A 27,300-nucleotide genomic window follows, 5' to 3' on the forward strand; every position below is an offset into this window, starting at 1 on the left:
CTCATTCCGTGCAGCTCTCCTCAGTTTGGCTATGGCGGGTATATCGTGTTTTGCCCACATTTTGGTCCGGAGCGCGTCCTCTGGCGAGAAAGAGAGAAGCGATAGGGAGGAAGAAAGAGGGACTAGGGATTGAGAGAGAGCTCCTCGGATCACAGCAGCTATGGCGGTCGACGACGCGTCTCCGCGAATCGCAAGCGCTGCGGCAACAATGCGGCAGCGGCGGCCGTGAGGTAGGCGGGCACACACACGAAATCCAGCAAGAAGATGCGAGATTTCGCGCGGCAAGCTCGTGATTACGCTCGCCAGGATGGAGGTCCGACGATAATCCTTGGAAACGGCCGGGATCTTGAGCGCTGGTGTGGAGTAGCAGTGATTTGGATGCTCGAGAGCTGTTCTTGGACGGCATGAGCTGCCGCATTGCCGCGTCCACTGGTGTCGGGACGTGAGGAGGCCGGCCGCGCGAGAGGTGAATGCAGATCCCTAGCGAGCTCCAATCGCGCGTCTTTGCCGAGATTTGGATCCATGAAGGTCGTCCCAGGCTCCGCCATGCACCGCGGCATCCATTCTATGCAGGTAGAGTTGCCAAAGCTTTCTTTTGTTCTTGGTACTTGGAGTTTCTTTGGTAGTTCTTGAGTTATTCGTGACGAATTCTTTGGTAGTTCTCGTGACGAATTCTTTCTTTTGTCACAGGCTGAGAGCGCGCTGTGCTACTGCGGCGTGGACGCTGGCCTCACCGTCACCAACGCCCGGCGATTCGTGCCGGGGACGCGGCACTGCATCCAGCCCGACGTCAAGCCGACAATTGTGATCCCAAAGGCGAGGACGAGGCACTCGAGGGGCGACCGGACCAAGATCCCGTGCCAGCTTATCCCGGGCCTCCCAGACGACCTCGCCATCGCATGCCTGGTAAGAGTTCCTCGCATCCATCACAGGACTCTCCGGGTGGTTTGCAAGAGGTGGTACAGGCTCCTCGCCGGCAACTTCTTCTACTCGCAGCGCAAGGCCCTGGGGATGGCCGAGGAGTGGATCTACGTGATCAAACGCGACAGGGACGGGCACATCTCCTGGCACGCATTCGATCCTCGCTACCAGCAGTGGCAGCCACTCCCGCCGGTCCCTCTCGAGTACTGCGAGGCGCTGGGCTTCGGCTGCGCGGTGCTCAGCGGCTGCCACCTTTACCTCTTCGGAGGCAAAGACCCGGCAAAAGGCTCCATGAGGAGAGTCGTCTACTACAGCGCCCGGACCAACAAGTGGCATCGAGCTCCGGACATGAACCGCCGCCGCCACTTCTTCGGCTGCTGCGTGATCAACAACTGCCTCTACGTCGCGGGTGGCGAGTGCGAGGGCGTGCAGCGATCGCTGCGCTCGGCCGAGGTCTACGACCCGAACAAGAACAGGTGGTCATACATCGCGGACATGAGCACGGCGATGGTTCCGTTCATCGGGGTGGTGTACCACGGGCGGTGGTTTCTCAAGGGGCTGGGCTCGCACAGGCAGGTGATGAGCGAGGTCTACGTCCCGGCCACGGACAACTGGTCGCCGGTGCTCGACGGGATGGTGTCCGGGTGGAGGAACCCGAGCGCCATCTTCAACGGGCAGCTCTACGCGCTCGACTGCCCCGATGGTTGCAAGCTCCGGGTTTACGACGGCGCCGCTGATTCCTGGCACCGCTCCGTGGACAGCCGGACTCACTTGGGGAACTCGCGGGCGCTGGAGGCGGCGGCGCTGCTGCCGCTGGGGGGGCGGCTGTGCATCATCCGCAACAACATGAGCATCACCATGGTGGACGTGGCCAACTCCGAGGACGCGGCGCGGCGCGGCGCGCTCTGGGACACCATCGCCGGCAAGGGGCTGTTCAAGACGTTCGTCACCAACTTGTGGTCCAACATCGCGGGGAGGAACCGTCTCAAGAGCCACATTGTCCATTGCCAGGTTCTTCAAGCGTGACTAAACTCTTATGTGCTCGAGCATATTCCTTTGCGAGATATGCTCGAGCATATGCTTAAGCATATTTGTTTTTTGCCTGGATATTCTAAGTATATGCGTGAGTATATTCCTAGTGGTGGAGCATATTCTTTTAGGGCATTATGATGCTCGGATATTCCTGTGGTTTGAACTTTTGCTACTTAATGGCGCTGCACATGAAATGAACGAACGACTGCTGATAATTGCGCCACTGACCTTGCGATTCTTTTCTTCCAACAGTCTCTTTCTTTCTTCTTCGTGTCCACCATCTCCACTTTCAACTCGTGACCTTGGCAGCTCGCTTCCAGCAGCCGAGTTAAAAGTCTTCTCGCCTTTGCAAGCGTAATGTCATGCCGTCCTCTTCTTCGGCATTCTTGGATCGTTCGTTGTTCATAAACTTGCAGCCTGCCATCCACAACAAAACGAACGAAATCACATCACTGTGGCTTGAAACACTGATAAATGAATGAGAGCGAGCGAACGAACTCCACGACACCGACCTCATAACACCGAACAGTTAGAAGTTGGTGAAGCCGAGCTTGCTCTGCCGAGCTACGTGTTGATGACCGTTGCTTGTAAGTTGTAGTTCTACTCTTCGGGGTCTGCGGAGTAAATGCTCGACAGCACAACGTGAGCCGAGGAGCTCCTGGGATCCATCTCCATAATCCCCTCTGCCGCTCGCCTCCCGCGCTGTACATCGCCGTGGCTCTTGCAAGAGCTCAGCAGCGAAGTGAGCGTCTCGATCGCTGGCCGGGTGCCGAGCGACTGTATAAACTCCTCGGCCTCTTGCAGCTTCCCTGCTCGTCCCAGGAGATCTATGACGCAAGCGTAGTTGTCCTGCGTTGGCTCGAGGCCCAGCTCGACCATGCTCGCGTACGCGTAGACGCCCTCGTCGAGCAAGCCCCCGTGGCTACAGACGCTCAAGATGCAGACGAAGGTGACGGGGTCGGGAGTTACGCCTTCCTGTTGCATCCGGTGGAAAAGTTCCACGGCGTCTCTGGTCTGGCCGTGCTGAGCATACCCCGAGATGATGGCGTTCCAGCAGATGATGTCCTGCCGACGGGACGTCTCGAAGACCTCTCTCGCACAGTCCAGGCTGCCGCACTTTCCATACATGGTGACGAGCGAATTCGTGACGGTGGCAGCCTCGGTGTCGAATCTTCTCTCTCTCACGTATGAGTGGATTCGTTTGCCTTCTCGGAGGTCGGCGAGGTTGGAGCATGCACTTAGAGTCGATGCAAACGTTGCCGGGGACATGTCTAGTCCTTGCTGCTGCATGAACCGCAAGTGCTGGAGTCCTTCCCTGTCTTGCCCGTGCTGGACGAATGCCGCAATCATTGCCGACCAAGTTACGTGATTCTTCCGAACTTCTGTGTCGTCGAAGCATGCCTTTGCGTCTCGGATCGAGCCACACCTTCCGTACATGGCAACCAAGGCACTCCCCAGCGACACGTCGGTGTCGTTCCCGCTCTGAACAGCACAGGAGTGGACCAGCCTCCCTTTGCCCAGGGCCTCCGCACCGACACACGCGTCCAGCGCCTCAAGAAAGGTGATGCACGTCGGCTTCACCCCGCTGAGATGGATGGCGTGGAAGAGGAGCAGCGCCATGTCTTGCCTGTTCTGCCGCGAGTACGCCGTGAGCATTGCCGTCCAGCTGATGACATTACGCTGGAGGATCCCGTCGAAGACCATCTCCGCTTGTTCCACTTCTCCACACCTGCCGTACATGTTTAGGAGTGAGTTCCACAGGATTAAGTCCGCCTCGCACCTGCCTTCCGCTATCCAGCCGTGTACCTTTCTTCCCAGCTTGAGATCGGCCGAGCCGGTGCATACGTTTAGAAGACCAACACACGTAACGTTGTCCGGCTTTACACCATCGAGCTGCATGTACTCCGTGATTTGCACTGCTTTCCTTCCCAGACCGTGCTTGGCATACGCTGTCACCATGACGTTCCAGGAGATCACGTTGCGCTGCGGCATTTTCTCGAACAGCCAGCGTGTATCTTCCAGGCTCTCGCACTTGGAGTACATCGCCACAAGCGCTGTCCCCAGAGCGATGTTGATGGACACTCCGCTCTCTACAATATGAGAATGGACGAGTTTAACATCCGTTAGAGCTTCTGGTCCATTGGACATCGTAAGGAGCGCAACAAAGGTTACCTTGTCTGGCTTACAGCCCTCTTGTAGCATAAGCTGGTAGAGCAGCACAGCCTCCTCGACATGCCCGTGCTGGCCATACTCCGTAATGAGAGCGTTCCAGGCGATTATATCTCGCTCCACCATGCTGGAAAAGATGGCGCGCGCGTCCTCCAGCCGTCCGCATCTTCCATACATCGTGATCAGCGCATTGCAAAGAGGAGTTTCCATAGCACTAGAACTCTCCACACTACGCATGTGTAAGATTATGCCCACCTCTAGAAACTCCGGTTTGGAGCAAGCCTGGACGAGCGTCACGTACGTCACGAAGTTGGACTTAAACCCCTCGAGCTCCATCAGCCGGAACACCTTGAAAGCTTGCTCGAGACTGGTCTCGGCATGAGCCCCGATCATCGCAGTCCAGGTGATGACATTCCTGGCCGGCATTGCATCGAAAACTCTCTTGGCATCGTCGACGCTCCCGCAGCTCCCATACATGCTGACAAGAGCATTTTCCAGGATTAAGTCACACTGGTGTCCACTCTGAGCGATCAAGCCGTGAATGAGCTTACCGGCGGGGAGAGCTTGCGAGGTCTCACAGGACGTGAGCGCCGCGAGCAGCGTGATGTTGTCTGGTTTCACACCCTCCAGCAGCATTTGCCTGAGCAAGATAATCGCAAGTGAGTGACAGTGGTGGTGAGCACATACCCCGATGATCGCAGTCCATGTGTAAACGTTCTTGTAGCTCATGCGCTCGAAAGTTTCCCATGCATCGTCCAGGCTGTGGCATTTCCCATAGGTGTGGATGAGATGGTTGCCGAGGAAGACGCGGTTGTCCAGCGACGCTCTCACGATCTGTGAGTGGAGGCGTCGAGCAATGTCCAAAGCTTTGAGCTTGGGACATGCCTGGAGGAGACGCACGTACTCGACGTCCGCGACGTATCTCTTCTTCTGCTCGATTTCCAGCTGCTCTACAAGCTCCTCCAATCGAGCCCTGCTCGTAATCGCGCTTTGTTGCTGGGAGTGGAGATTCTCAATCTCGTCTTGGTTGATTCTAGCCTCGTTCTTGGAAATATCTTGATCTGACAGAGAATGCGAGGAAGATAGTGATCCAAGTCGAAGAACAGGAGGAGGTTCTTGAGCTCCAGCCAATGTAGAGCAATCGCGCGCGTACTTGGAAGCGGCTGGAGAACAAATCGGCAATGCGGGATGATATTTTGATACTGCGATCGCTTACCTCGAAGATTTCTTCGCGATCGCCACGGGATTTGGCGGAACAACATCACCGCGATCCATAAACCCTAGCCCCTGGAAAATTAGGGTTCTTAGGCATAATGGCGGAAGAATGGATTCAAAGACGGCGAGAAGGCGAACGAGAGAGACGAGGTTCGTTCGATCGATCGCTCGCTGCATTGCATGTATTACCATAGATTCTCGATCTTCTGGTGGCGCTGTGGCGCGGCGTCTTTCTTGATCAGGAAATCGCGCCATTTTTCCCTCAGACAGATTTGCTTAGAATTTTAGTGATCGCTTCATTGCTCGAACCGAATTGGTTCTCCATTCTTTCTTTCAGCTTAGATTGATGCTTGATTGCTCCTCTTTCTTTCTCGATCGAGAAAACACGCACATTTTTCTCTCTTCCTTTTCTGCCAAACTCGAAACTTTTTCTCTGTGTGTGTGCTCTTTCACTTTTGACAACGTATGGACAAGATTTGCAATCCAAGCCGATCGGCTGTCTCCATCGCAAATTAATTGTCGTCTCTAGTGTCCCACTTGGCCTGTTGGATCACTTGATTTCCTTGCCTACCTGCTTCTTTCTCATGGACAAGAATAATCTTGCAAAGAACTAATCTTCTCTGTTTCTTTTCTTCTTTTGTTTTCTCTTCTGATTTTGTCCTATCTTTTTTGTTCTTCAGGAAGCGAAAATTTCTCCTGATGTTGCTGGCTGCTGCTGCTGCTTGACTGTGGTGTACTGAATTCGAATCCATCCAAGAATTCTTCTTCGCTGGCTGCTGGCATGATGCTAGCTCCATAAAAACGATCCGAACCTCTGTGGCTCCTGTACAAGCGACTGGAAGTCTATATGATAGAGTAAGCTCTCCTTTTCGCTTTCTTTTCTTCTTTGCCTCTATAAGCTCATCCTGTTTTTCTTCGCAGCTAATGGCTGTGCGGTGGATGAGTTCTAACCTTCGCGTAGTCGGCATGAAAAGTCATCTCCTCGCTACCGACGGAGTCGTCATCGTTGTCGCCACCATGATCCTCCTGACGTCCGCTAGTACTTGCTTTGGCGTCTACTTCATGAATAGGAGGAGCGACCGGAGGTGCGGCATATGCATTGAGAGCTTTATGATTTTTATGAGGGTGATGGTGATGGTGGTGATGTTTTTGTTGATCCAGGTGGATTGAACTTGATGCTCCTCGCGGCATCTTGGCCTTGAATTGTTCTAGCTGCCGGTCGTTGGAGTCTAGTGCTACAACCTGCATAGGAGCGCCTTTAGCATCTATTATGACTCGGAGAAGCCTGGGAAGAGCGGAATTGAGGAGCTACCTCGTCATGAGATGGTGGTGATGGTGTTCTCGCACTCGTGCTCGTGGAAAACCGAGCCACCTTTGGGAGAGAACCTTCGCCCTTTGGTGGAGAATCTGCACAGGGAATTTCGTCCGTCTTTTGTTCTCTTTTTGTCTTAAAACCAGTGATTGCTTTACCTCTGCTTTCCAGGATCCGAGCGCAGCAACTTGGATGCAGCATGTTGATCAACGCGACGAGCAGCAAGCAGCAACCGAGGCAAGTCTCTAGTCTGACGATTCCGAGCATAATTCTTCACCCGTGAAATATCCAGGCGGCGCCAAGTAAAATTGGAGTACCAGAGCCGAGCACCGACCGGGGCTACAAACAATCAAAATGCTGCTTCGACAACTTAAAGCTGCCTGGACCACAAAACGGGATTGTGAGCTGCGCGGCAAAACAAACAAGCCGAGCGGAGAGATGCGGGAGGGAGGAGCAATGCAAGTGATACACGGGAGGCAAATAAATGGGATATACAAATGGCGAGCGGGCGAGCCGACGTAAGAAAAGAAGCGTGAGGTAAGCCGAGAGAGAGAGAGAGAGAGAGAGCTCTCACAGCACACCGGCCAAATAAATGAGGCTCTCTCGGAGGAGAAGATGGCCGCAACAAACAGGGCGGGGTTACGCTAAAAACTTTGATATCGAGGCCAAGGAGGATGGGCTGATTTGTTTTTAAGGGGAGGCTGGGCAGACAGAGAAGGCCACCGGGGTCCCACGATTTGAGGAAAATGGAAGACAAGTTCGGCACGGTTTGGCAGACACAAAGTAAAAAGTCCGGGTCAGGACGGGAGCAGCAAACCAAAGTTTAATCTTTTATTGGTGAAGCGGCGGCAGCACTTGGTATGCACCACCCAACACTCCTCTACGCTTACGCGACGACGAACTACATGGCATTCACCCGAGACACACAGGTATGCTCTTCTTTTCGGTGGAGTTTAGCTTTCACTTGCTTTTTCCTGTTCCAGTTTTGCAAGCGAGAAGAAGGACCGCGATGATTTGGACAAGGACAAGCAAGAGCAGGCTTAAAAAACTCCCTCGGCCCCCTCGCTTGCTTGCTAGCTAGCACAGCATTCCTCTTTCGCCATCGACACGAAAACTGGGGCAGAGCAAAAGGAAAAAAAGGTAAAGGTTTTTTAACGGTGGATCGCTGCTTTTATATTTCGGGTCTCTGGAGCAGCACTCCCAACTGACAGGCATGGCCTTGAAGAGCGTACGAAAGAAGCAATTTTTTGGCGGGGATGATTGGGATAGTTGGACACGAAGGTTGCTCTTCACGGTGCTTTGCTTTGAATGGGAGCGAAGCTCGAGACAAATGGGAAGACAGGGACACGAGCGGCGCAGGCAGTGTGACCACTGCCACCACCAGCGCCACACGCACAGACTGGAAGCGAGCGATCGATCAGACAAGGACGAGGGGACTTCGAAAGTAAACTTTGTGGAGCCTTGTCCTCGCTTGATCAGTGCCGCTGCTACTTGTATGAAGAACAACGGGGTCCAGATCGCGAGGAACGAAGCAAAGTCAGTGTGCTGTGCTTGACAGATCGATTCGACCGGCTGAAAATCGGGCCGGGAAGAGGAGTCAATCAGCTCGATCCAAGCGATCGAAAGAGATATGAAGCGAAGCTGTCTCCACAACAACACACACAGCGCATTGATCATCCACTCTTGAAGTGCCTCGCAAGGTTTCTTTTTTTTCCCAGATCGATCGAGCGTGGATCTTTACTGTCAGTGGACTCACCACGCGAAAAAATCCCAGAAAATGGGGTGTCGTTGACTTTTGTCCGGTCAAGTCAATGGTCGCCCCCTCCACGTGGCCAGACGATTTTAAGTTTCTGTCGCGACATAGCCGACAAGGGGCCAGCGGCTGTCGGGTCGGCCGGGGACACCGGGAGAATTCCGTACAGTTGATCATGCGGCGGGAAGAATTGACGAACAGCCAACGAAAGACCTCAAGTTTTATAAGCAAAGAGGAAATATCCTTTCGATCGATTGGTTGATCTTAGGAAAAAAAAAAAGAAGAGAGAACATTGAGAGAAAGAATCTAGGCACACCATTATTGATTTCTGGTGTTCCTCTTGGTGGTTTTCTCTCTGCAGCTGTTGGGAAAGAAAGCAAGAGAGAAAAAAAAAAAGTGAGAGAGATCGCCTGACTCACAGAGCTTGTCAATTGGACCAAAAAATCGATGATTTCTCCACAGAGAATCTCGCTCGTACGCTGTGGTACGCAAAGCTGTGTGAGCGAGCCCCTGTTTGGTGACTGAAAGGATTGACAGTGCCTGACAAACGCTCCTCCTCACGTACTCTATCTGATTTTTGATAGGATGGACAGTGTATCCCAAAATCTATCAATCCATCCTATCAAGTGCTTTCTCATCGATTCCTGGCAGTCGATCCAGACACCCCCAGCTCTCGATCTTCCTGGTTTGCCTTCGCTTCTTTTTTCTCTTCCAGAAACTACTCGAACGAATCTTTCACGTCGAAGATGGATCTCGCCTTCCTTCCCAGCCCAGACAGCCAGTCCATAAACTAAGCGTTTCTTTCTCTCCAGAGCCGCACCGACAAAGCCCACCCGGTACCCATGAAGATTCTACGTGCATGCACACGGGGCATACTTCCATTCCTGACACAAATCTCCTGTTTTGCTTCACAAGCTTTTTCCCCCCCTGTTACTTTTTCTAGACTGCTCCACCATTTTCCAAGCCCCCGAAGATCTGCCTGGAACAAAAAATCCAGGCTGCACTAATGTCCAAGCTCAATATCCCACCAGCGAATTCTCGATACTTTCACCTGTTTAAGAGCGGGAACCTTTTTCTCAACCCCACCAGATCCGTCAAAAGCGATGCCAACTTCCGCCACTTCTACCAATGGGTAGCATGATGTCCTGCGTGCGCGCGCTTTTAACAGTAGAGTTCCACCTAAAGCCACGTTTCCTGCTACTGGTGACTCAAAGTTTCCCCCGACAGATCTGTAGTCTTTGTTGGCCACTCATATGTCAAGCATTCGGCTTTTCCCGCGTCCCGGAGTAATTTCTTTTTGACTTTTTCCCTCGAACTATGTGTTTCTAGCTTGTTCAGAACAGCAAGGCGTCCTGTCTCAAAGCTCCAGTCAGCAAGAGCCAGCCCAGGAAAGTAGAACAACTGACTTACGCAAACGAGCGGCGCGTCGGCTCCATCGATCATTCTCCTCGCTTGGCAGCCCAGGCTATGTAATTGACGCTCAAGTCATCGGCTAAACGCCAGGTTTGCTTCAGCGGGTCGTAGAACATGCCTGTCATCTCCTCGAGCTGCAAGTTTGGTAGTGTCAGGAGCGTACAAGTTGGAAAACAAGATTAACCAGAGCTCGTACAGTTAGCGACGCACGTTCCATAAGTAACGCAACCTCCTCTGGGGTCAGAAACTTAGACCAATCATGGGTCCCTTTCGGGAGCTGCAGAGGTTACGCAATAGGAGCAGAAAACGTAAGTTGTAACAGCTTTTCTACAGAAAAATCACAAAACAATACCCAGCCCAGTATGTATTCCGCTGCGAAAATTGCAAGGCTATATGATGTAGGTGATCGATTGAGCGTGGAAATAACTACGGCACCATCCTGCTTGGTCAGCAACGACAGGGACTGGAGGAAGTCCATTGGATCAGCGACATGCTCTATGACCTGCATAAATGCCGTAACATGAGATTTAAATTCCAAATGATCAGGACAACGTGATCCAGAAGATAAATAATTCAAGACTCATCGTTTTGCGTACCTCAAGAGCGGCGACAATATCAAATTGCTGCTTCTCCTGTACGAGCTGCTCTGCAAGTTTCAGAAAATCAATTATCAAACAGGATGGACTCATGCTGCAATGAAGAACCTGCTGTGGTATGCTGGTACACAATCGTAGCAGTCAAAGGATCCTTTGCCTAAGAAAGAGAAAAAATGAAACACAGCTAATCAAATCCGTATGGAATCAACTCACGGCGTGTAGCTTTGCAACTTCGATGTTCTCTTCCACGGCGTCGATTCCAGTCACGTGAGCACCCATTCGTGCTAAAGGCTAGAAAACTCCCAGTGAGTATAAGCAACGGTGTTTTCCCGTTATACTAAAGACTTACTTCGCACAGAAGCCCGCCACCACATCCTACATCTAAGATCGTCAAGCCATCCAAAGGCCGCGGAGAAATGGGATCCTTCCTGATTAAAAACCTTTTATAAGAACGGAAGAAAGAAGAACAAACTCGAAAGGAATAGAAAAATAGAACTTCGGGAAGAGAAAATCAATAGAAGAGAAAAAGAACTTCAAGAACAGAGCAAACCTTTTAGAAGAATCGAAGAAAGAAAGAAAAACAAACTCGAAAGGAATGAGAAAAAAAGAACATCGAGAACAGAGAAGAGAGAAAGAACTTCAAGAATAGAGAAGAACGAAGAAACGTACTTAAAATGCCGGCACATCCCCGAGCGAAGGAACAAGAGCCTGACGGGATTCATGGCGTGCAAAGGTTTAAACGGTCCAAGCTCGTCCCACCTAGAAGAAAGAACGATCTTCAAAAGAAAGAGAAAAATCTCTAGACCTTCTAAGCGAAGAACTCACCATGTTCCAGAAAGAGCAGCGAATTTGGCGGATTCTTGCGCATCAACAGAGCTCTTCGTGCTAGAACTCCCACGATCGCCACGATATTTCCCAGCCGTAGGGCCGTGATCGCGAGCGTCTGGATTGCTTCGAAGATTTACCTGCGTCGAGAAGTGCCTAAGTCTCGAGAGCCTCCTCAGCGCTAGCGCCATAGAAAATATGAACCCTAAAATCTATAATTTCGCTAGAACCCTAGCAATGTAGCTTCTCGGATCGATCGATAGCGAAGGTACGCATTTCCAGCAAAATCGTGGCGATCGCGCGCGATTTACCATGGAAGACGACAGCGATGAGGAAGCCGTATACGATTTCCAGGCACAGGACGACGATGACAGGATATTTCACTCGGATCATCACCAAGAGCTCGAGTTTGAGGATCCGGCTGCTCCAAGCAAGCCACTGGACGCTACTGATTTCTACAGCTCCACATCCAAGTACTTCGCATTCAATCGCGCTGGCCATCACCTCATGGCGCAGTCGATCCTCACTTCCAGAGCTCCTTCCTTTGAAGAGATCTGTGCTGCCGATCCCGATATCCCGCTGCGAGTCCTCAAGAACAGCCTTGGAAAGCAAAGCCAGGAGTCCGCAGTGCGATCGCGGTGGAAGGATATCCAGGAAAGGCTGGTAGCGGTGGTGGCAGTGGATGGAGAGGAGCATCTCTATCACAAAGACAACACTTCGCTTAGAATCCCATATCGCGAGCAGTGGGGGGAGATCTTCCAGCGAGCTCACGTAGAAGAAGAAGATGGTCAGCACTTGGGATGGAAGCAAACTTTCAAGAGGATCCAGCAGCAGTGGTGCACAAACACTCGGCGGTATGGGATCCTCGACGCTTTCATCCAGGAGAGCGTCTACGCTTGCCCCGGCTGTGACTTCTCGCGGGTTCCAGAGCGGAAGAAGAAGGAGGAGCACAAGTTCTCGCAGAGGATGACGGTGGCGACCAGGGATCTCCCGCGAGCCATGGAGGAGATTGCTGTCAAGTACAAAGTTCTCCTCCGGATCGATCGAGCTGACAAGGTGTCGAGGAACTCCGAGGTGAAGGACTACGTTTGTCACCGTGGTCGTTCCAAGCGTGGTCGTGGCAACAAAGTTTTGGGAGGAGGTGGTGAAACGAAGGATGCGAAGGTCCGGGATAGGAAGTCATGCCGTATCGGGTGTCCATTTCGGATCAGGGTGGTGATACCAATCCAGGCTGGCGAGGGGACTACAGTTGTGAGAGACGAAGCACTCGCTCACATCTTGCTCTCTCCGTTTCATGACGGCCATCGTCCGGGGACGAAAGAGAACTTGCTCTCTTTGCCGCCACATCCGTCGGCTATAAGGTACTGTGAGCATGATCTCTACGACAATGCGGGGAACGTGCAGGCTTTGGTGAAAGCTTCCGCGAGCAGAGCTCCGTTCCTCTACTTCCAGGCCAGTGAAGGCGAGCAGGCCAGTTACCGGTTTTTTCTTCTTTCCAAGGATGTTGAGCAGCTCGCGTACAGGATCAAGTCAAGAGGTTAGAGCTTTCCAGCCTTCTTTTCTTCTCTTACGAAGGTGTGTTTCTGTGGTTTAGTCGAATCCATTGGTGAGGACGATTGGTCTGCGTTACATATGGAAGCACAGCGGCTTCAAACGCAAGGAAAGGTGACTCTCAACTGTTTTGAGGAGAACTTGGTTAAGAAACTTTCTTCTTTCAGGTGATCTTTTACCAGCCTTATGCGCCCAACCATCCGGACGAGGACAAGCGACCATTTTTGCTTGTGCTCCAGGATCCTTGGATGAGGGACTGTGCCAAGAGATTCTCGGTGGGCAGCTCGTGGGTGGTAAGTCGGCTTCTCAGAGGCAACCAGTTTGGTCTGTCTCTCTACGCGGGTATAGTTCCAAACCAGGCAGGAGACGAGCTTCCCATATGGATGATGCTGTGTTCCTCGGACACCGACGAGAGTGTAGCACTGAAGATCACACTCCAAGAGGTTTTCAAGTGGCTGGGACATGTCAGACCGTCCGCGATTGTCATCGAAAAGTCACTGGCCGAGTTTCGAGCGGTGCAAGCAGCGGTGAGCAAGGATCCATTTTGCTGGAGAAACAACATTCTCGGGGGTGAACAGGTCGCGAGCCACGTACTTCTGTGCTGGTCTCAAGTCCGACGCGAGTGGATGGAGAGTCTAATGCTCGAAGCTCTTCCCACGCAGCGAAGAGAAGTATACCAGGCGCTCAACCAGATGATGCTGGCAACCACGGAGAACAGTTTCGACCTCCTGATCCATTCGTTCAAAGAGAAGTTCAAAGACCAGCCAACGCTGTGCGAGCACGTAAATCTCAAGTGGAGCGGACACGGCTGCGTGTGGAGAAGAATGTGGCCAAAGTTTGGAAGGATGTCCGAGCACGGGGAGATCGAGACGACGAACTTCGCCGAGAGAGTCTGGAGCTACATAAAGTACACTCTCCTGAGGGGCCGGAGCAAGTGCAATATCCTGGGACTACTAGCTGCGCTGGTTGGATCATCCAGTGGTCGCCATGGCGAAGTTCTAGTGGAGCACTACAAGCAAAAGCAAACAGCACGTAAGTTCTAGTCATTCCAGAACTTCTCTTTTGCATTTCTCTTGAGTGATGTTTTTGTTTTTTCTTTGACAGTCGACTCGGGAAAGCTTTGCTCTCAAGTCGGCACGAAGCCTCAAAAGAAACTCATCGGCGGCGACTACATACTGGAGCTCTACGAATCGGACGTGAGCATGGTGGAAGTGGACGACGAAGTCTCTCTCCAGTTCCGGATGCGCAGCGAGATCATCCCGGACACCATCCACTCGCTGGCGATGCAAAGCTCCTCGTGCGACTGCTACGAGCTAGCCCCGGTCTGCAAGCACGTCCAAGGCATGAGGCTCATCATCGAGAAGTACTTCCCGCATCTGTGCGCGCTCGCGCCGCCGCTCGACAGCCCGGACGTGTTCTCTCTCCAGCACACAAGCGACGACACTCCTCTCGATCTCCACCACTTTGTTGCGGCGGAGGATTCCATGGAGCTGTGTGGACACGATGGTAGCAACAGCAACAGTAATAACAACAACACTACCGGTGGCAGCCGCGAGCTCTCGGCACTGTGCAGTGAAGTTAAAACCGAGCTTCGCAGGCTCCTGGCTATGGCGTCGGGCTTCAATCCCACCGAGAGAGCGCTGGTGCTATACAATGTGAGAGCTCTCAAACAAAAGCTACAAGCATTCGACAGCCTGGATAGACCACCACCACCCAAAACGTTTCATTGATTCAGAACACTTTGGGAGTTGTGTTGCAAGCCACGCTCTCGAAGCCACTTGTATAATTACGGAAACATGGTATGCTTTATCGAATGAATAAATTATTACATAATTCTATTCTATTTAAGAAGTGTACTCTTTAACTATGTGAATAAATTATGTTCTTTACATTTTGTGTTTTCTTACTAATACAATCTAGTCTTCAAGTCTCAATTATATGGGGAAATAATGATGAGGATCATAATTTAAATGAACAAGATATTAACAATATAATGAATCAAGGGTTTTACGAGCTTACTAGAAGGTTAATTGGCAATGAATTATATCCACCTGATTTTGTAGATTTTAAATTAGTAACTGTTTCTAGAGGTGCAGTTTGCGTGGCAATAAGGCGAATAAAAGGATCTGCTGGTAGATGTTCAAATCCAAATGATGAAGTAAAAGGGTCAAATATGAAACGTCAAATAAATCTTATAATTGAAAATTACCATGGAAGGATGGCTACGGAAGGTGCAGATGCAGTACGAATAACTGGATCTCTATATGAAATACAATATGCTGTAGTGGTATGGAATAAAAAGTCCAAATCATTATTTAAAAAGAGATTCATAAATGGTATTCTTTCAAGTGGAAATTGCCAAACATCATTGAGTACACTTGATAGTGGATTTCCAATTTATCAAGTACTTTACACAGACCATTTTTTAATATCACCAAATAAAAAAAACATTTTACTTTTGCAGTATAATTGTAATTTGGTTCTTTATTCTGGACTAAAAAAAATATGGGAAACATTAGTATTTAAACTTGATGGTTTCTGTAAATTAATACTTCAGAAAGATGGTAACTTAGTAATTTATACAAGAAAATGGGAAGTTTTATGGTCTATAGGAAAATATTGTGAAAATCCTAAATGTTTTATTTTTACATATATAACTTTACAAAATGATTGTGATTTGGTCTCATACAAATTAAAAGCACCTAATGATGTTTGGTGGGCTTTAAGTACTACAAATGATATTTTATGTACATGATTTGTAATACTAAAAAATTTTTATTAATGGTAATAAAAATATTATTATATAATTAATAATTAAAATAGTAGATAAAATATTCAAATATATAATATAATATATCATAATTTATAGATTATACTTTACAAATAAATACTAATAACAAGATTAAACACATCAGCCTTACTGTCTTTTATTAAATCTTATACCCAGGTAATCTTAGGCATTAGTCATAAAATTAACCACATCTTGGCTTTTTTGATCCTTAACTTTTTTGAAAGGTAATTCTTTAAGATATTCTTGAATAAACTTTGAAATTATTTTGTAGTCAGAACAAAGACAATCACCCAGAGGATCTTCTGGAATAATCTTGGAATCAGAATCTTGTTCTTAGGGTTAGGGCTAATGTAAGAATATCTTAAATCTAAATTTTTTTTATGAAATTCTAGCCACTAATCCATAATTAGAGCTTTCTAGAGTCATACAATCTTTCACTCTTTATAGTTGGTTAGCTTATCACACTTAGTCAGCCACTATGAATAGATTTTGGACTAGAGAAAGCACTCAATCACATCTTAAATGAAGTTAACTTGAGCTGTGTTGCTACTACTTGTTACAATTATTTAAGTTCTTATTACACTAAAAATACAACTTTTGCATCATTTGCTAACATACATGCCACTATCAAACTATAAATTTGTCAATAACTTATAAAATGACTAAATAACTGAGTAATGCAAGCACTACAAAAAGGATTTTGATCATTTAATAATATTTTAATATCAAACTCAATTATGTTTTTTATTTTTTGTTCTTGCTAATAAATATATTCTTCAAGAATTTAGTAATGAATTTGAAAAAATAATATATTAAATAAATAATGATTGAAAGTTTTTATGGCTATACTAGGAAATTAGAGGGTAATTGAATCACATCCATTAGATTATATGGATTTTTTGGTACCAATATCTACAGGTATACTTTGTAGTAAATAAAGAGTTGGTCATTTTAAACAATAAAGTAAAAGAGTCAAATTTAATTTGATAGAAAATAAATTTTTTAATTGAAAATCACTATGAAGTGATATAGGTGCAGATGCAACATAAAAAACTCGATATCAGTTTAATATAGAATATTTATATTAGTTTAAATAAATAAATAAAACTTATTATTCAGAAAATTATTAATTAATAATATTTTCTGGTAAACACTGTCAGTGTGAAATATTATTTACTGGAGTTCTAATTTATCAAGTACACCATAAAGAATTATTAATATCACTAAATTAGAAAAACTTTTATTTTAATATAGTTTTATAAGATCTATAAATACATATATGTATATAGGCAATGCATTATTTATAATATTATAGCATATGAATGTCCATTCAGTATTGAATTTAGTTATATATGGTTTTCAAATCCTAATTTATATCCCTATTTTTATATCCAAGCAGTCATATTAGTGAAAGTGATATATATTGCAATTTGTCCATATAGATAAAGCTTTTTAGTAGTGTTTTACTTAGTGTTCAGAATTATACTTTTGATTTTGCTCTATTATTTTTCTTTTCTTCTCTAGAGCTATTATAGCTTTTCACTAGATCTAGGATGTCTATTTATTTATTTTTCTTTTGATCTTCATTACATTATCTTTTTCCATTATGCCATGCCATTATCAATTAAGGAGTTTGTCATTCAAGGCTGTAGATGATGTGTCATTATAAAAAAAATACAAATCCTTAAGTCCCAAAGTTGAGTTAAAAGTGCATTATGTGGCACTGCCCAAAATAAAAGTCTATTAAGAGTAACACGTTTAAACCAAAAGCTCCAACTTAAAAAGTTGAAAGCGAGAGTAGAACTCCTAAAGAAGTACTTGATGGATGAATATGAAAATAATTTATAAACAACTTTTTAGAAAGGGACAAAAGAATCACTAACATATGATAAATGTTGTGACATATAGAATTCTCGAGACAAAAATCCTAAAACCTAAGGACTTGAAATAGAACAATTTTAGGACCACCTCACCCTACCATAAAACTAGAGTTGAATATATTTAGGGCTAGACATATCTAGGGATGGGGTGAAAGCCTAAATCTCATCTTCCAAATCATGGTGGATTTAGTAAGTTTTTGCGGAATAATCAAAGAAGGAAGACTAAGGAAGATTATACCTATGTGGTGGGTAATGATATTAATACTAAGGAGTTCAAAACTATAATGAATATAAATGGATAAATAGGGTGATTTAATAAAGTGTTCAAGAGCCAATTCTAGCTCTTTTGGAATATTGAATAGTTGATGCTCTCAATCCAAGTGTAGGTGGCACTATCTACTTAGATATTTTGTATGTCTCATTAAAACTTTACTCTACCCATGTCTAGAAGCTAGGGAAAGTACCCACAAAGCTCATATTAATTACAATGTTTTGAAATGTCATTCCAAAGTTCTTGATTGTGGAAAGGCAAATGTGTACTCTTCTTGTTTAGTATCAAAAGTATGCTCATATGGTGAGGAAGTCTTAAAGATTAATGGAATTTAGTGGACAAGCTTTTGGGCCTTAACTCAATAGTAGTGTTGCAAGTACTATTGTGATCAAAGAATCACTTGGTGAGGATTGAAGAAGAGATATTAGGGGATTGTAAAACATTTGATTGTGGGTATTGAAAATTATTTATTAGTGAGTTTTTATTACCACAATGACAAAAGATTAATATTGTTGGACCCTTTATCAATCATTTTTATGCTAGTAGAGTTAATAGGGCATTTGAGTGTATATAGACCAAATAAGCATAAGAATGGAATTCTTAGCTAAATATACTTAGCTTGGTAAGAAGTTCCTATCTCATTATGTCTTACGTTGGCTAGTGACAAAAACCATTGTGTATTGAGCACTAGTTCCTCAATATTATAACTTACCATATTCACCAAACACCCTCACTATCATGCCCTTTGTTATTGTGGGGGGTGTAAAGAGTTTCAAATGTATAGTAGTGATAATGGATAGGTTAAGTATGAATGGTTAATCTAAGGTATAGTTTAACTCCCCACTTGCATGTTTATCTTTACATTGTGTTTAGCTTGGGTTTAAACTCAAGCTCTATATCATGCTAGCTAGTGGAGTATTTATATCCTCACATTAAGCCATTAGTATGTTAATATAATGCCAAACTCCATTTAGGTCTATTTTGCATATTCATCTTAGCATTGAAATATAGGATACTTTAGAATTGTTTTAATGTCACTCTGTACTTCTATCCCTCTACTTTTTGGGCTATACATTTAAAAATTGTTCCATGTTTTAGTTCCTTCACTCCTTGGTTGGATTGCGGACTACACTTGAGCTTACGAGCTAAAGAGTTAAGTTTATGAGTTGAGCTCAATTTTCAATTGTAATTTAGTATAAACATTATAAACTTTAAAATTTTAAGGTTATGGCAAACCTAATAATTTCATAACTCTTTATATATGATATAGATAAAAATGTTCTAAAGGACACTTCTTGTTCTAATAATTTAAATATTTACTATATGCAATGATAGGGATGTTTGTTAGAACATAAAATAAAATGTTTGCAAAAAGAGTATTCTTGTCACTTCTTTAAATTTGTACTCTGTGCTTTCTGGCTAGTAAATGTCATATTTGTTAGAATTTTAAAATTATTAAATTTGAATTAAGATTCTATATAAGTGTCGCACATGTGACTTCGGGTATCGAAAGTTACTTGTCGGCTAGTCCTTACGGACACTCTTACCTTACTGCCATGATGGCAGGAGGTCGGTATTGCTGGACCCTTTATCAGCCCCTCTTGTTCAAGTGTTAGTAAACTGGACTTTGCATCTGTACTTGGCCGGATGAGCATAAGGACGGAATTCCTAAGTGTCTATTCAGCCAAGCATACTGAACCTCGGGTTCCTATGGACACGTGGCATGTGACACGTGGCATCTGTCACGTGGCACAAAGAGGGTTTAGGTTCCGCTTCGTGGTATTATCATATGGTAAATCACCATAGGATAAAGGGTCAAAACCAGGTGCGCTACAATAAGGCCATATAACCATTTGAAAGGAAAAAAAAACAACTATAATGGTACATATGCTCTCGCAACACATTGCAACATCATGCACCTGAAAGACTACCATGAAATATATTTTAAGATGGTAAAGACAAAAATGGAAACTCATGAATACTATAGGTAGTATTGTGAAAAGAACACTTACAAGTATATGAAATGAAAAGTGAAATAATAAAATATTTTGATTAATTATATAAGGTATAATAAGTTTATATTATTGATAGAGAATAAACATCGATAGTGTTGGAAAATCTAATTAACTCCAAAAGTTTTCTGCAACTCGGCAATAGTAAGGCTTGTTTAGTGTATATGAATATCCACTTTAGGATCCTAATACAAGATTTTGATAAAAATGTAGTACATATGCTTGCAAAGAGCATATGCCTTCCCATGTTCCTCATTTTGTAAAGTTTGGACATGTGCAAGAAGGAAAGTCTTGAATGGCAATTGTGTACTTTCCACCTTCTGTTTTGACTATGTACTCCTTTGCAAGCGCAGTGATGTACTTTGTGGAGAGAATCTCACACTCAAGTGTTTGAGCCAAGTTTATTTACCTTGCTTCTACTTGGAGACAGTACCAATAAATTTAATTGCCTTACCTTTTCTCGCTGGCTTCTTGTGCATCTCTATAGGAATAATCCTAGTTTTATCACTCATGTCTCCAACTCTCCTTTCAAGATTGAAACCAGATTTCTCAAGGTTTTTAATCTCATTCGAGGTGAGCGCAACCCCATTAGCAACTGGCCATTCTTTAGGTACTGCATCAGGTTTAGTTACTATAGTGTCTTCAAGCTGCTTTGTATGGTTGACATTAGTGTTGCAGCAATATAGCCAACACCATCTTGAAAATCTTGTTTGCTTTCGTTCACCATGGAAACATGGGGCTGGAACAAAAGCAAACTTGTCACCACAGATCCAAGCCTAACACTTGCCCCTCAAAAGCATTCTCACACACTTTACATTTGATTTTGCTAGCACTCGACGGATTGCCCATTGCTTCGACTCCACACTACAATAAGCAATTTCAACTTGCTATGATGCACTTTCTTTATCAACCACTTGAGGTGGCTTAGTTTGGGGGCAATGTCTTGGAGTAAAATGATACTCAACATCAGGCCTGTGAGAGCTTTTTGCTCCAAGATCCGTGCCAACATCTTCACCAGCAAAGGAAAAGTGACGCTTTGAGTGAACGGTTTTCATATCATCAATAGAAGCCTGGGGAGTGTACTCCATAGATGTGCCATGGACCACTTCTTTCACTGCAATTGCCACTATTCGTGCTGGTGGAGTCACTTTCTTCTTCATCCGATTGTGTAACATCTCAACTGAAGGTCTTGTTCCCATGTATCTTCCTTCCTCAAATGCCAAGGTTTTTTAAGACTACTCTATAGCACATATAAAATCTGATAGACATGCTTCATATAGACTCATCTTCCCTTTCCCTGCCTCAGAGGAACGCAAGCTTCAATGCTTACTCTCTAAGAGATTCACAGTTGGGGTGTATGCAAGATTTTCAAATGGTTGATCCTTATAAAAAGATGATATTAAAAAGCAATAAAAAGAGGGGAAAAAAGAAAAACCAACATGTAAAGAGTGATGTCCCCATTGGAACATTCTAACTTCCCACCACCCCAACCAGACTCAAGTTGTGGTAGACAACTTACGTTAATATGACCATCTTTATACCACTATATTCGAATTGTGTTTGCTTTTGCCTCATGCTCTTCTTCAGAAGGTGCAACCTACCATTCTTTGCACAATTCCTTAAATGTTAATTGGAAATCTAGCTTGATAAGGTGGCAATGTTGGTTTAGGCTCTGAGCTCAATAAAACTCACAAGTCCTCTCACAACCTTCTAGGGGTTGACCATTCCCAAAGACTGCCTGAACACCATTCCAATTAGCCCCAGCCCTATTTGCCATGAAACCGCAAAAGTTGGTGGGCTTACTAGTCCGCTTCAATACAATGTCGGAGAGAGACTTCCAAAATATTTTCTGAGCCATCTGGTCTTGTAATTTAAACTCTATTATTGCAATTATCAAGTTACAACGTAGCCTGTGAAAAAGGCAATGCTTAAAACCATTTTAAGATAATGAGAAAAAAAACTACCTCGAATCATACGCATGAGCTCCCATGATTGTCCAACCCACCACCTGCTCTATATGGTCAAAATGTACCCATCCATTAGCAAGGTCACTCAACCCAAACATATATATTCAGGAAACAAGATTCACACCAGAGGCAGGGCCTATGGTAGACATTTTGAAGACGAAGGGGCGCTCTTGCTCACTAACGACTTGATCTAGAAATAAACTCCCATGGATGAACTCGTAGGGACAAGTCTGTTTTAGTTCAAGGATTAAGTCGATTTTTTATTGGAGTTTCACACATCCAAAACTTTATCCTAAATAAAACAAAATATAAGAGAGATGTTATTAAAAAGTATGTAATGGTGTCATAGATGGAAGGATTAGTTGTAGATCCTAAAAAAAATGTGGAGGTTTTATGACCCTCTTGATTGCATTTTTAATTCACACAATCTAAATACCCACCACAATGAACCATGGACACTGTGCCTTCAAAATATTGGAAATGTGTGGTCTTGATTTTGCACCAGTTTTGGACGTCCTGCTTAGTCTCCATCCCCTTTCGTTTTGAGCTGACAAGAGGTGGTAGTTTAAAGAAGATATTGCCATTGTATATAGATAGGAGTTCATTAACGGGCCTATGTAGAAAGGAACACACGTCAATAGAGAGGCGGGAAAACTAAAAAGCGTTGCAAACAGCTTTGAATATCGGTGAAGTTGGAGTTTGGAAATTCTTGGCTTACACTAGATTAACATCTCCACTAGAACTAGAAGAAGAAGAAATGATGACAATTGACTCTTGCTTTACATTCACTTTGGCAGGATCGTAGGATGGTAACTTCACACTTTGATTGAAGATCTAAAAACTCCGATCTCCTTTGACTTGGAATGTTGCAAATCTCAATGTTGTCCACCTTCACCTACACCCAAAAGGAGAAACTCTGATCATTCAACAACATCAATGTTCTTGCGAATCACAACCTCCAATGAAATAAAATCGAGAGAAAGATTGAAGCAAAAGTGAATGTGATACCATTCTATATTTAATTATGAAACAACAATTTTGGGTTGAGCATGTACTATGTCATTATGTGAAAAGAAAGGGTGATTTTATTCTAGGATCTAACATCAAATAATGTTGTTATAATAAATTCAGTATGAAGTATAAAGGACTATGTTATACAATATTAAAAGTTTGTATACATTGAATTCAAAAACATGCTCAAAGTTATTATATGAACTAACTTTTGGTAGAACGGAAAGAAATATCACCTCAAGCATGTGCTATAATATAAAAGATAGGAATGATTTTATTCTAGGATCTACTATCAACCAACTGTTGCCAAACAAATTAAATATTGTACATATTTTCAGTACTTTATTAAAGCTAGAAATTATCACATTCTTCTAAACTCATCTAAATATATTCCATCTTTGTACTACCATCTATCACCTATAGTAAATTATCTATATACATTGCTTTGGAAATAACACCTTACGATTTAATAATCTTATATTTTCTAACAAGATTCTATGACTTGCAAGAAACACAGAATTCTCATTTATAATTTCGTACTGTGATCAATTCAACACATGTGTCTATAACATTGTTTCCACATTATGGCTGGAGAAGGGAGAAAAAGACAAGCTCGAGGATTCAAGCTTAGGAAAGTAAACTTGAGAGGTTCAAGGTTAGGACTGTATTCCTAACCTTGACATGAGCAGTAGCAACTATAAAAGTAGGACTTAGAATGTTTTTAGACTTATCCCTAATACAAAATACATTGCAATACATCGTCTTTCTGCCTATCTCTTCGGCCCTTCACAACAATGTCTTACTTACCCACCGCCTTCAAGGGATCAAAGGCGTGGGACTAGCACCTTCAAGCACATGTTCACAATCTCTACTTGGCTTGGCACAAGCAGGTAAGTGCACTCTTCTTGTAGTGTAGTTTTAGTTTTAGGGACTAGATTAGATTTGAAACTCCTAGGAAGATCTCGTGTGGACGTTTCCTCTCAGTTTAGAGATTCCAAGAGTTTTCATTGGCGACCACGGTGGGATAAGGTGACGTGAAGAGCTCATGGAATAGAGCAGACCAAGACACTCATTTCCCCCAAAACTTCAAGGAAAACGGACCAAAGACGCACAAGAAAATGGCATAGGAAGAAAAAGCCCCAAAAATCAAGAAAAACAAGACCGTAAAACAAAAACGGTGGAAGAGCATGAAGAAATGAAGAAAAAAATGGAGCGTAAGACCAAAAGATGAAGAACACATGAAGATTGAAGCCACCCAAGTCGTGGAAAATTTGGAGCATACGCGTAACTGTTTTTGGCGAGAGGTTGAAGAAAGCGAATATTCCAAGGATCTGCGATAAGGAAACGACTAAGGGAAAATTCTAGCGGCTGGAGATGGAGGAAGAATGAAAAAACACGACTGCCCATTTGGAGACACAAGCTGTACAAGATACGAAGACTGCCTTTTGTGTGGTTTCAGAAATTGTGCAAAACCGTACAAGCAATGCTATCCAAAATGGCGATGCGACACTTGCAAGCAAGCAAAAGCAAGACTCCAAATCAGGGATGAAAATGCCACAGCGGAGGAGAGTAGGAAACGAGAAGAAATAGCCCAAGAAAATGACACCAAAAAGAGAGACGATAGTTTAGAACAAGCAGCAAAACAAAGCTTTAGTTGCTTACAAAAACTTCAAGAAACGATTCTGCAACTCTTCTACAAATTGTCTAGTAAATATGAAGGATGCAAAAATGAGGAAATGTTGAAAGAAAAATATGTTTACTTCGATTTCTTTGCAACTCGAAGAACCCTGACTTGGGTGTATCGTGGACACCTCTTTCAACAAACAATTGTCGAATTCCTAGGCATACACAAACATGAAACTTTTCAACCATTAACACTTGCTTTCAACACTGATTTGACAAGAGTCATAGCAGCAACAGAGTGTGGAATTTTTGAACCACAAGTTCGTTGGTTTGTGGACACTCTTAGATTTAGAGATTTCGAAGAGAACGCGGAATTACTTTACTGACTTCTTCAAAGTCCTCTTCGTGTAACGCTACCAACAAGCACTCTTATCGAATTATATGCTATAGCATATTGGCACCGTTTAGGACGGAGGAGAATAGCTGGAGAATTAAGAAATCAAGGACAAAGCCATCAACAAATTCCAATTCGGAATTCGAGTTTAAGAAACCGACAGGAACCTGAACTTGCATCAAGTTCAAGGGAACGACTTGTAAACTCAAAGATAACAAGTTGAAGGAGGAGAAATTTAAGACAGAACCACAATAGGCCAAGATTAAATACAGTAACAAACTTCAACTTTGACACTGAGGTCCAACGTCGAAACCCCAGCCTGGAGCTACATATCACTCGCAACCAACAAGGAAGAGTGCGTCCAAGCAGTCTCAACATTTTAAGGAGTATTTTAGGAGATCCTGCGTTAAGGATTCAAACTTATAATGCAAGAGTATTAATTGAGACTATCCCTTGGGAAGTTCGTGAAGCGATCGACTCTGATCATGAAAGAGAACATGCTATACGATTGAGGGAAATAGAACACCACCGGCAAGAACAGCATCAGGGAAATGCACTATCACAAAATCAACCATAGAGAAAAGCGCGCTGGATAAACCTGCGCACACATAAGCTTAAAGCAACAAGAAAATGTTGGAAACTATACTATGACGTGTGGACATCATTAGAGACTAGAAACATACAAGAATTAGGACATTAAAATACAACCACTACTATATTTAGCATTTTCAAATACTACTAACGACTGGGAAACACAAACACTCATAGTGAGAGCTCACATTCCAGTACGACCAACATATTGTAAGAGACCAAAACAATTGTTCAAGAATTCAGATAAGATTGGACTCCTAAAGAGAGTTGCAATCGTTTGCATACCTGCTCGATCCCAAACTTGGAGAGCAGCACCAAATATCACTAGCGAACAGCTACATCGATCAATATATGACACAACCAACCTCCTTCCACAAACAAAATCGTACTTACTTACACCACCAGATTTTTCAAATACAAGACCTTTCCTAAGCTAGACTCAGGAAAGTGACATTGAGAAGAAACTCGGGAAGAATCGAGAAAGAAAAACTCGATTGAAGACTCAAGACACAAGAGCTTGACTTCGCAACAAAACCAAACTTGTAGAAGACTCAAGACACAAGAGCTTGACTTTGCATTTATACAACAAAAACAAACTTGCAGAAGACTCAAGACATAAGAGCTTGACTTTGCAATCTATGAAGAACAACATTTGACTCCAAACAACTTCGGCAAAACATAAATTCAGGAAACTTACCTCAACATTCAAGTTGAGAAGACTCAGCAAACTGAATGTACAAACACAAACCAAATGTACAAACACAAACCAGACCCAATCAAGATCTGGGAAAGAGATCTTCGACAAAAGAATCGAGAAGTGAAAAAGGAAGAGATAGAAAAAGAGAAACTAGAACAACAACAGCAACAAATTTTAGAAACAATATTAGAGAAGTACGACAAGGAGGATAAAGAAATTCAAGTTGCCAAGTCGACCAACTCAGCCAAAGATAACAAAGAACTAAATAGTGAAGACACCCCAAAGTTTGAGGCATTTGAAGAAGCCGAATACATAGCACCAAAGTTTTACTCCAATCCAGACTCACCAGAACAACAACCTCACCAACAAAGTCTACAATTTCAAATGGCAATCATCAACCCAGCGACAGCCATAGGGAACATGATTTCCTATCCCATTTTTACTGGTGGAAAAACCAAAGATGCGAACCAGCATCTTAAACAATTTGATCAAATTGTACAGATGAACAAACAGGAAATGCATCGAGAAATACTTTTCCCATACACCCTTAAAGGAAAAGCACTCGATTGGCATAATACACTCGATGATGCTTTGACCCATGATGAAAAGGTCACACAATTCAAGGAGCAATTCCAGACCGGTGGAACTCCAGAAGAACACTATGAGATCATCAAAAACTTCAAGCAAAAATCACGTGAAGGAATTCAAGATTACACTCAAAGATTTAAGTTTCATGCAAAGCGCTGCAAGGATTTAATAACAGATAAAGGAAAGAGCTTATCCTATATCCAAGGACTAAAAGAAATATATAGAAACATGGTAGCAATTGTTGCTGCAACAGAGAATCCAGATGATGAAAGTGTTGATACACTCTCCAAAGAAATCCTCACATTGGAAAAGCGATTCAAGCAATTCACAAAAGCTATACCTTCACAAACCGATGACGGTTCAGATGATGAAGAAGAGGAAGAAATACGCATTAAGACAAAGAAGAAAACACCAAAAGACCAAGACTTGAAGGATATAATCAGGAAAATCTCACAAACCGAACTCAAAGCAGGAGTGTGGTGTACAAAGTGTAAAAACAAGGGACATACATATTTGGAATGCAAATTACAACTTCCAAAGTGTCAAATTTGTGAAAGAGAAGGCCATACAGCCAAGAAATGCCGATACAGGAATACAATAGAAGTTTCAAGAATCGAGAATGTTCCTCGACAAGAGCCCAATCCTCAATATCAAGGCAACTGGAATCAAAACGCGCGACCACCACGAA

General features: G+C 44.1%; 6 protein-coding genes and 1 long non-coding RNA gene across 13 annotated transcripts; 3 read left to right on the plus strand and 4 right to left on the minus strand.

Annotated features, from left to right (window-relative positions):
- Window positions 1-25: 25 nt before the first annotated feature.
- On the plus strand, window positions 26-2,028 carry LOC9646651 (F-box/kelch-repeat protein At1g55270). Its single transcript, XM_002970224.2, has 2 exons — window positions 26-573; window positions 691-2,028. Exons 1-2 carry the CDS (start codon window positions 523-525, stop codon window positions 1,945-1,947), a joined length of 1,308 nt encoding a protein of 435 aa, XP_002970270.1. The 5' UTR covers window positions 26-522; the 3' UTR covers window positions 1,948-2,028.
- Window positions 2,029-2,107: 79 nt separating this feature from the next.
- On the minus strand, window positions 2,108-5,408 carry LOC9646652 (pentatricopeptide repeat-containing protein At1g11290, chloroplastic). Of its 3 annotated transcripts, none has more exons than XR_002992405.1 (7): window positions 5,339-5,408; window positions 4,810-5,285; window positions 4,674-4,762; window positions 4,378-4,600; window positions 4,126-4,288; window positions 2,466-4,043; window positions 2,108-2,370 (listed from the first exon to the last, which is right to left on the minus strand). XR_002992405.1 is itself a non-coding variant. In XM_024675283.1 (7 exons), the coding sequence occupies exons 6-7, from the start codon at window positions 3,994-3,996 to the stop codon at window positions 2,554-2,556; spliced, it is 1,392 nt and encodes a 463-aa protein (XP_024531051.1). In that variant the 5' UTR covers window positions 3,997-4,043; window positions 4,126-4,288; window positions 4,378-4,600; window positions 4,674-4,762; window positions 4,810-5,285; window positions 5,339-5,408; the 3' UTR covers window positions 2,108-2,553. The 3 variants fall into 3 exon arrangements, 2 of the variants coding, with proteins under 2 accessions (XP_024531051.1, XP_024531050.1); XM_024675283.1 differs by having other exon boundaries at window positions 2,108-3,682; window positions 3,734-4,043; XM_024675282.1 differs by having other exon boundaries at window positions 2,108-4,043.
- Window positions 4,077-5,384, minus strand: LOC112346332 (pentatricopeptide repeat-containing protein At3g24000, mitochondrial-like). Its single transcript, XM_024675063.1, has 3 exons — window positions 5,339-5,384; window positions 4,126-5,183; window positions 4,077-4,085 (listed from the first exon to the last, which is right to left on the minus strand). Exons 1-3 carry the CDS (start codon window positions 5,382-5,384, stop codon window positions 4,077-4,079), a joined length of 1,113 nt encoding a protein of 370 aa, XP_024530831.1.
- Window positions 5,409-5,459: 51 nt separating the features above from the next.
- LOC112346446 lies at window positions 5,460-8,329 on the plus strand. Of its 2 annotated transcripts, none has more exons than XR_002992435.1 (4): window positions 5,460-5,487; window positions 6,018-7,578; window positions 7,633-7,789; window positions 7,845-8,329. It is a non-coding gene; the product is annotated as an uncharacterized LOC112346446 (long non-coding RNA). The 2 variants fall into 2 exon arrangements; XR_002992436.1 differs by lacking the exon at window positions 5,460-5,487 and having other exon boundaries at window positions 6,092-6,192; window positions 6,259-7,578.
- On the minus strand, window positions 5,637-6,928 carry LOC112346445. Of its 2 annotated transcripts, XM_024675465.1 has the most exons (3): window positions 6,808-6,928; window positions 6,650-6,744; window positions 5,637-6,579 (listed from the first exon to the last, which is right to left on the minus strand). In XM_024675465.1, exons 1-3 carry the CDS (start codon window positions 6,914-6,916, stop codon window positions 6,259-6,261), a joined length of 525 nt encoding a protein of 174 aa, XP_024531233.1. In that variant the 5' UTR covers window positions 6,917-6,928; the 3' UTR covers window positions 5,637-6,258. The 2 variants fall into 2 exon arrangements, with proteins under 2 accessions (XP_024531233.1, XP_024531232.1); XM_024675464.1 differs by having other exon boundaries at window positions 6,650-6,928.
- Window positions 8,330-8,643: 314 nt separating the features above from the next.
- On the minus strand, window positions 8,644-11,454 carry LOC9632205 (ubiquinone biosynthesis O-methyltransferase, mitochondrial). 3 transcript variants are annotated; one of them, XM_002970457.2, is made up of 10 exons: window positions 11,237-11,454; window positions 11,081-11,170; window positions 10,761-10,839; window positions 10,625-10,702; window positions 10,520-10,568; window positions 10,412-10,461; window positions 10,168-10,317; window positions 10,012-10,092; window positions 9,813-9,949; window positions 8,644-9,754 (listed from the first exon to the last, which is right to left on the minus strand). In XM_002970457.2, exons 1-9 carry the CDS (start codon window positions 11,425-11,427, stop codon window positions 9,842-9,844), a joined length of 876 nt encoding a protein of 291 aa, XP_002970503.2. In that variant the 5' UTR covers window positions 11,428-11,454; the 3' UTR covers window positions 8,644-9,754; window positions 9,813-9,841. The 3 variants fall into 3 exon arrangements, with proteins under 3 accessions (XP_002970503.2, XP_024530938.1, XP_024530939.1); XM_024675170.1 differs by having other exon boundaries at window positions 10,000-10,092; XM_024675171.1 differs by having other exon boundaries at window positions 10,000-10,092; window positions 11,081-11,187; window positions 11,237-11,320.
- Window positions 11,455-11,458: 4 nt separating this feature from the next.
- On the plus strand, window positions 11,459-14,628 carry LOC9632206. Its single transcript, XM_002970225.2, has 4 exons — window positions 11,459-12,773; window positions 12,831-12,901; window positions 12,955-13,819; window positions 13,892-14,628. Exons 1-4 carry the CDS (start codon window positions 11,549-11,551, stop codon window positions 14,515-14,517), a joined length of 2,787 nt encoding a protein of 928 aa, XP_002970271.1. The 5' UTR covers window positions 11,459-11,548; the 3' UTR covers window positions 14,518-14,628.
- The last annotated feature ends 12,672 nt before the right edge of the window (window positions 14,629-27,300 follow it).

This window comes from Selaginella moellendorffii, unplaced genomic scaffold (assembly GCF_000143415.4).
Source record: "Selaginella moellendorffii unplaced genomic scaffold, v1.0 SELMOscaffold_14, whole genome shotgun sequence".
NCBI classification, from domain to species: Eukaryota; Viridiplantae; Streptophyta; class Lycopodiopsida; order Selaginellales; family Selaginellaceae; genus Selaginella; species Selaginella moellendorffii.

Coding starts and splice junctions, on each gene's coding strand:
- LOC9646651 (XM_002970224.2), top strand. CDS start 523: ATGAAGGTCGTCCCAGGCTCCGCCATGCACCGCGGCATCCATTCTATG. Junction 574..690: donor GCGGCATCCATTCTATGCAG/GTAGAGTTGCCA, acceptor CTTTTGTCACAG/GCTGAGAGCGCGCTGTGCTA.
- LOC9646652 (XM_024675282.1), bottom strand. CDS start 3,996: ATGTACTCCAAGTGCGAGAGCCTGGAAGATACACGCTGGCTGTTCGAG.
- LOC112346332 (XM_024675063.1), bottom strand. CDS start 5,384: ATGTTGTTCCGCCAAATCCCGTGGCGATCGCGAAGAAATCTTCGAG. Junction 5,184..5,338: donor ATCGCGAAGAAATCTTCGAG/GTAAGCGATCGC, acceptor ATTCTCTGTCAG/ATCAAGATATTTCCAAGAAC.
- LOC112346445 (XM_024675464.1), bottom strand. CDS start 6,916: ATGCTCGGAATCGTCAGACTAGAGACTTGCCTCGGTTGCTGCTTGCTG. Junction 6,580..6,649: donor CACCACCATCTCATGACGAG/GTAGCTCCTCAA, acceptor GCTCCTATGCAG/GTTGTAGCACTAGACTCCAA.
- LOC9632205 (XM_024675170.1), bottom strand. CDS start 11,427: ATGGCGCTAGCGCTGAGGAGGCTCTCGAGACTTAGGCACTTCTCGACG. Junction 10,569..10,624: donor AAGTTGCAAAGCTACACGCC/GTGAGTTGATTC, acceptor TCTCTTTCTTAG/GCAAAGGATCCTTTGACTGC. Junction 10,462..10,519: donor GTACCAGCATACCACAGCAG/GTTCTTCATTGC, acceptor TGAAACTTGCAG/AGCAGCTCGTACAGGAGAAG.
- LOC9632206 (XM_002970225.2), top strand. CDS start 11,549: ATGGAAGACGACAGCGATGAGGAAGCCGTATACGATTTCCAGGCACAG. Junction 12,902..12,954: donor GGCTTCAAACGCAAGGAAAG/GTGACTCTCAAC, acceptor TTCTTCTTTCAG/GTGATCTTTTACCAGCCTTA. Junction 13,820..13,891: donor CAAGCAAAAGCAAACAGCAC/GTAAGTTCTAGT, acceptor TTTCTTTGACAG/TCGACTCGGGAAAGCTTTGC.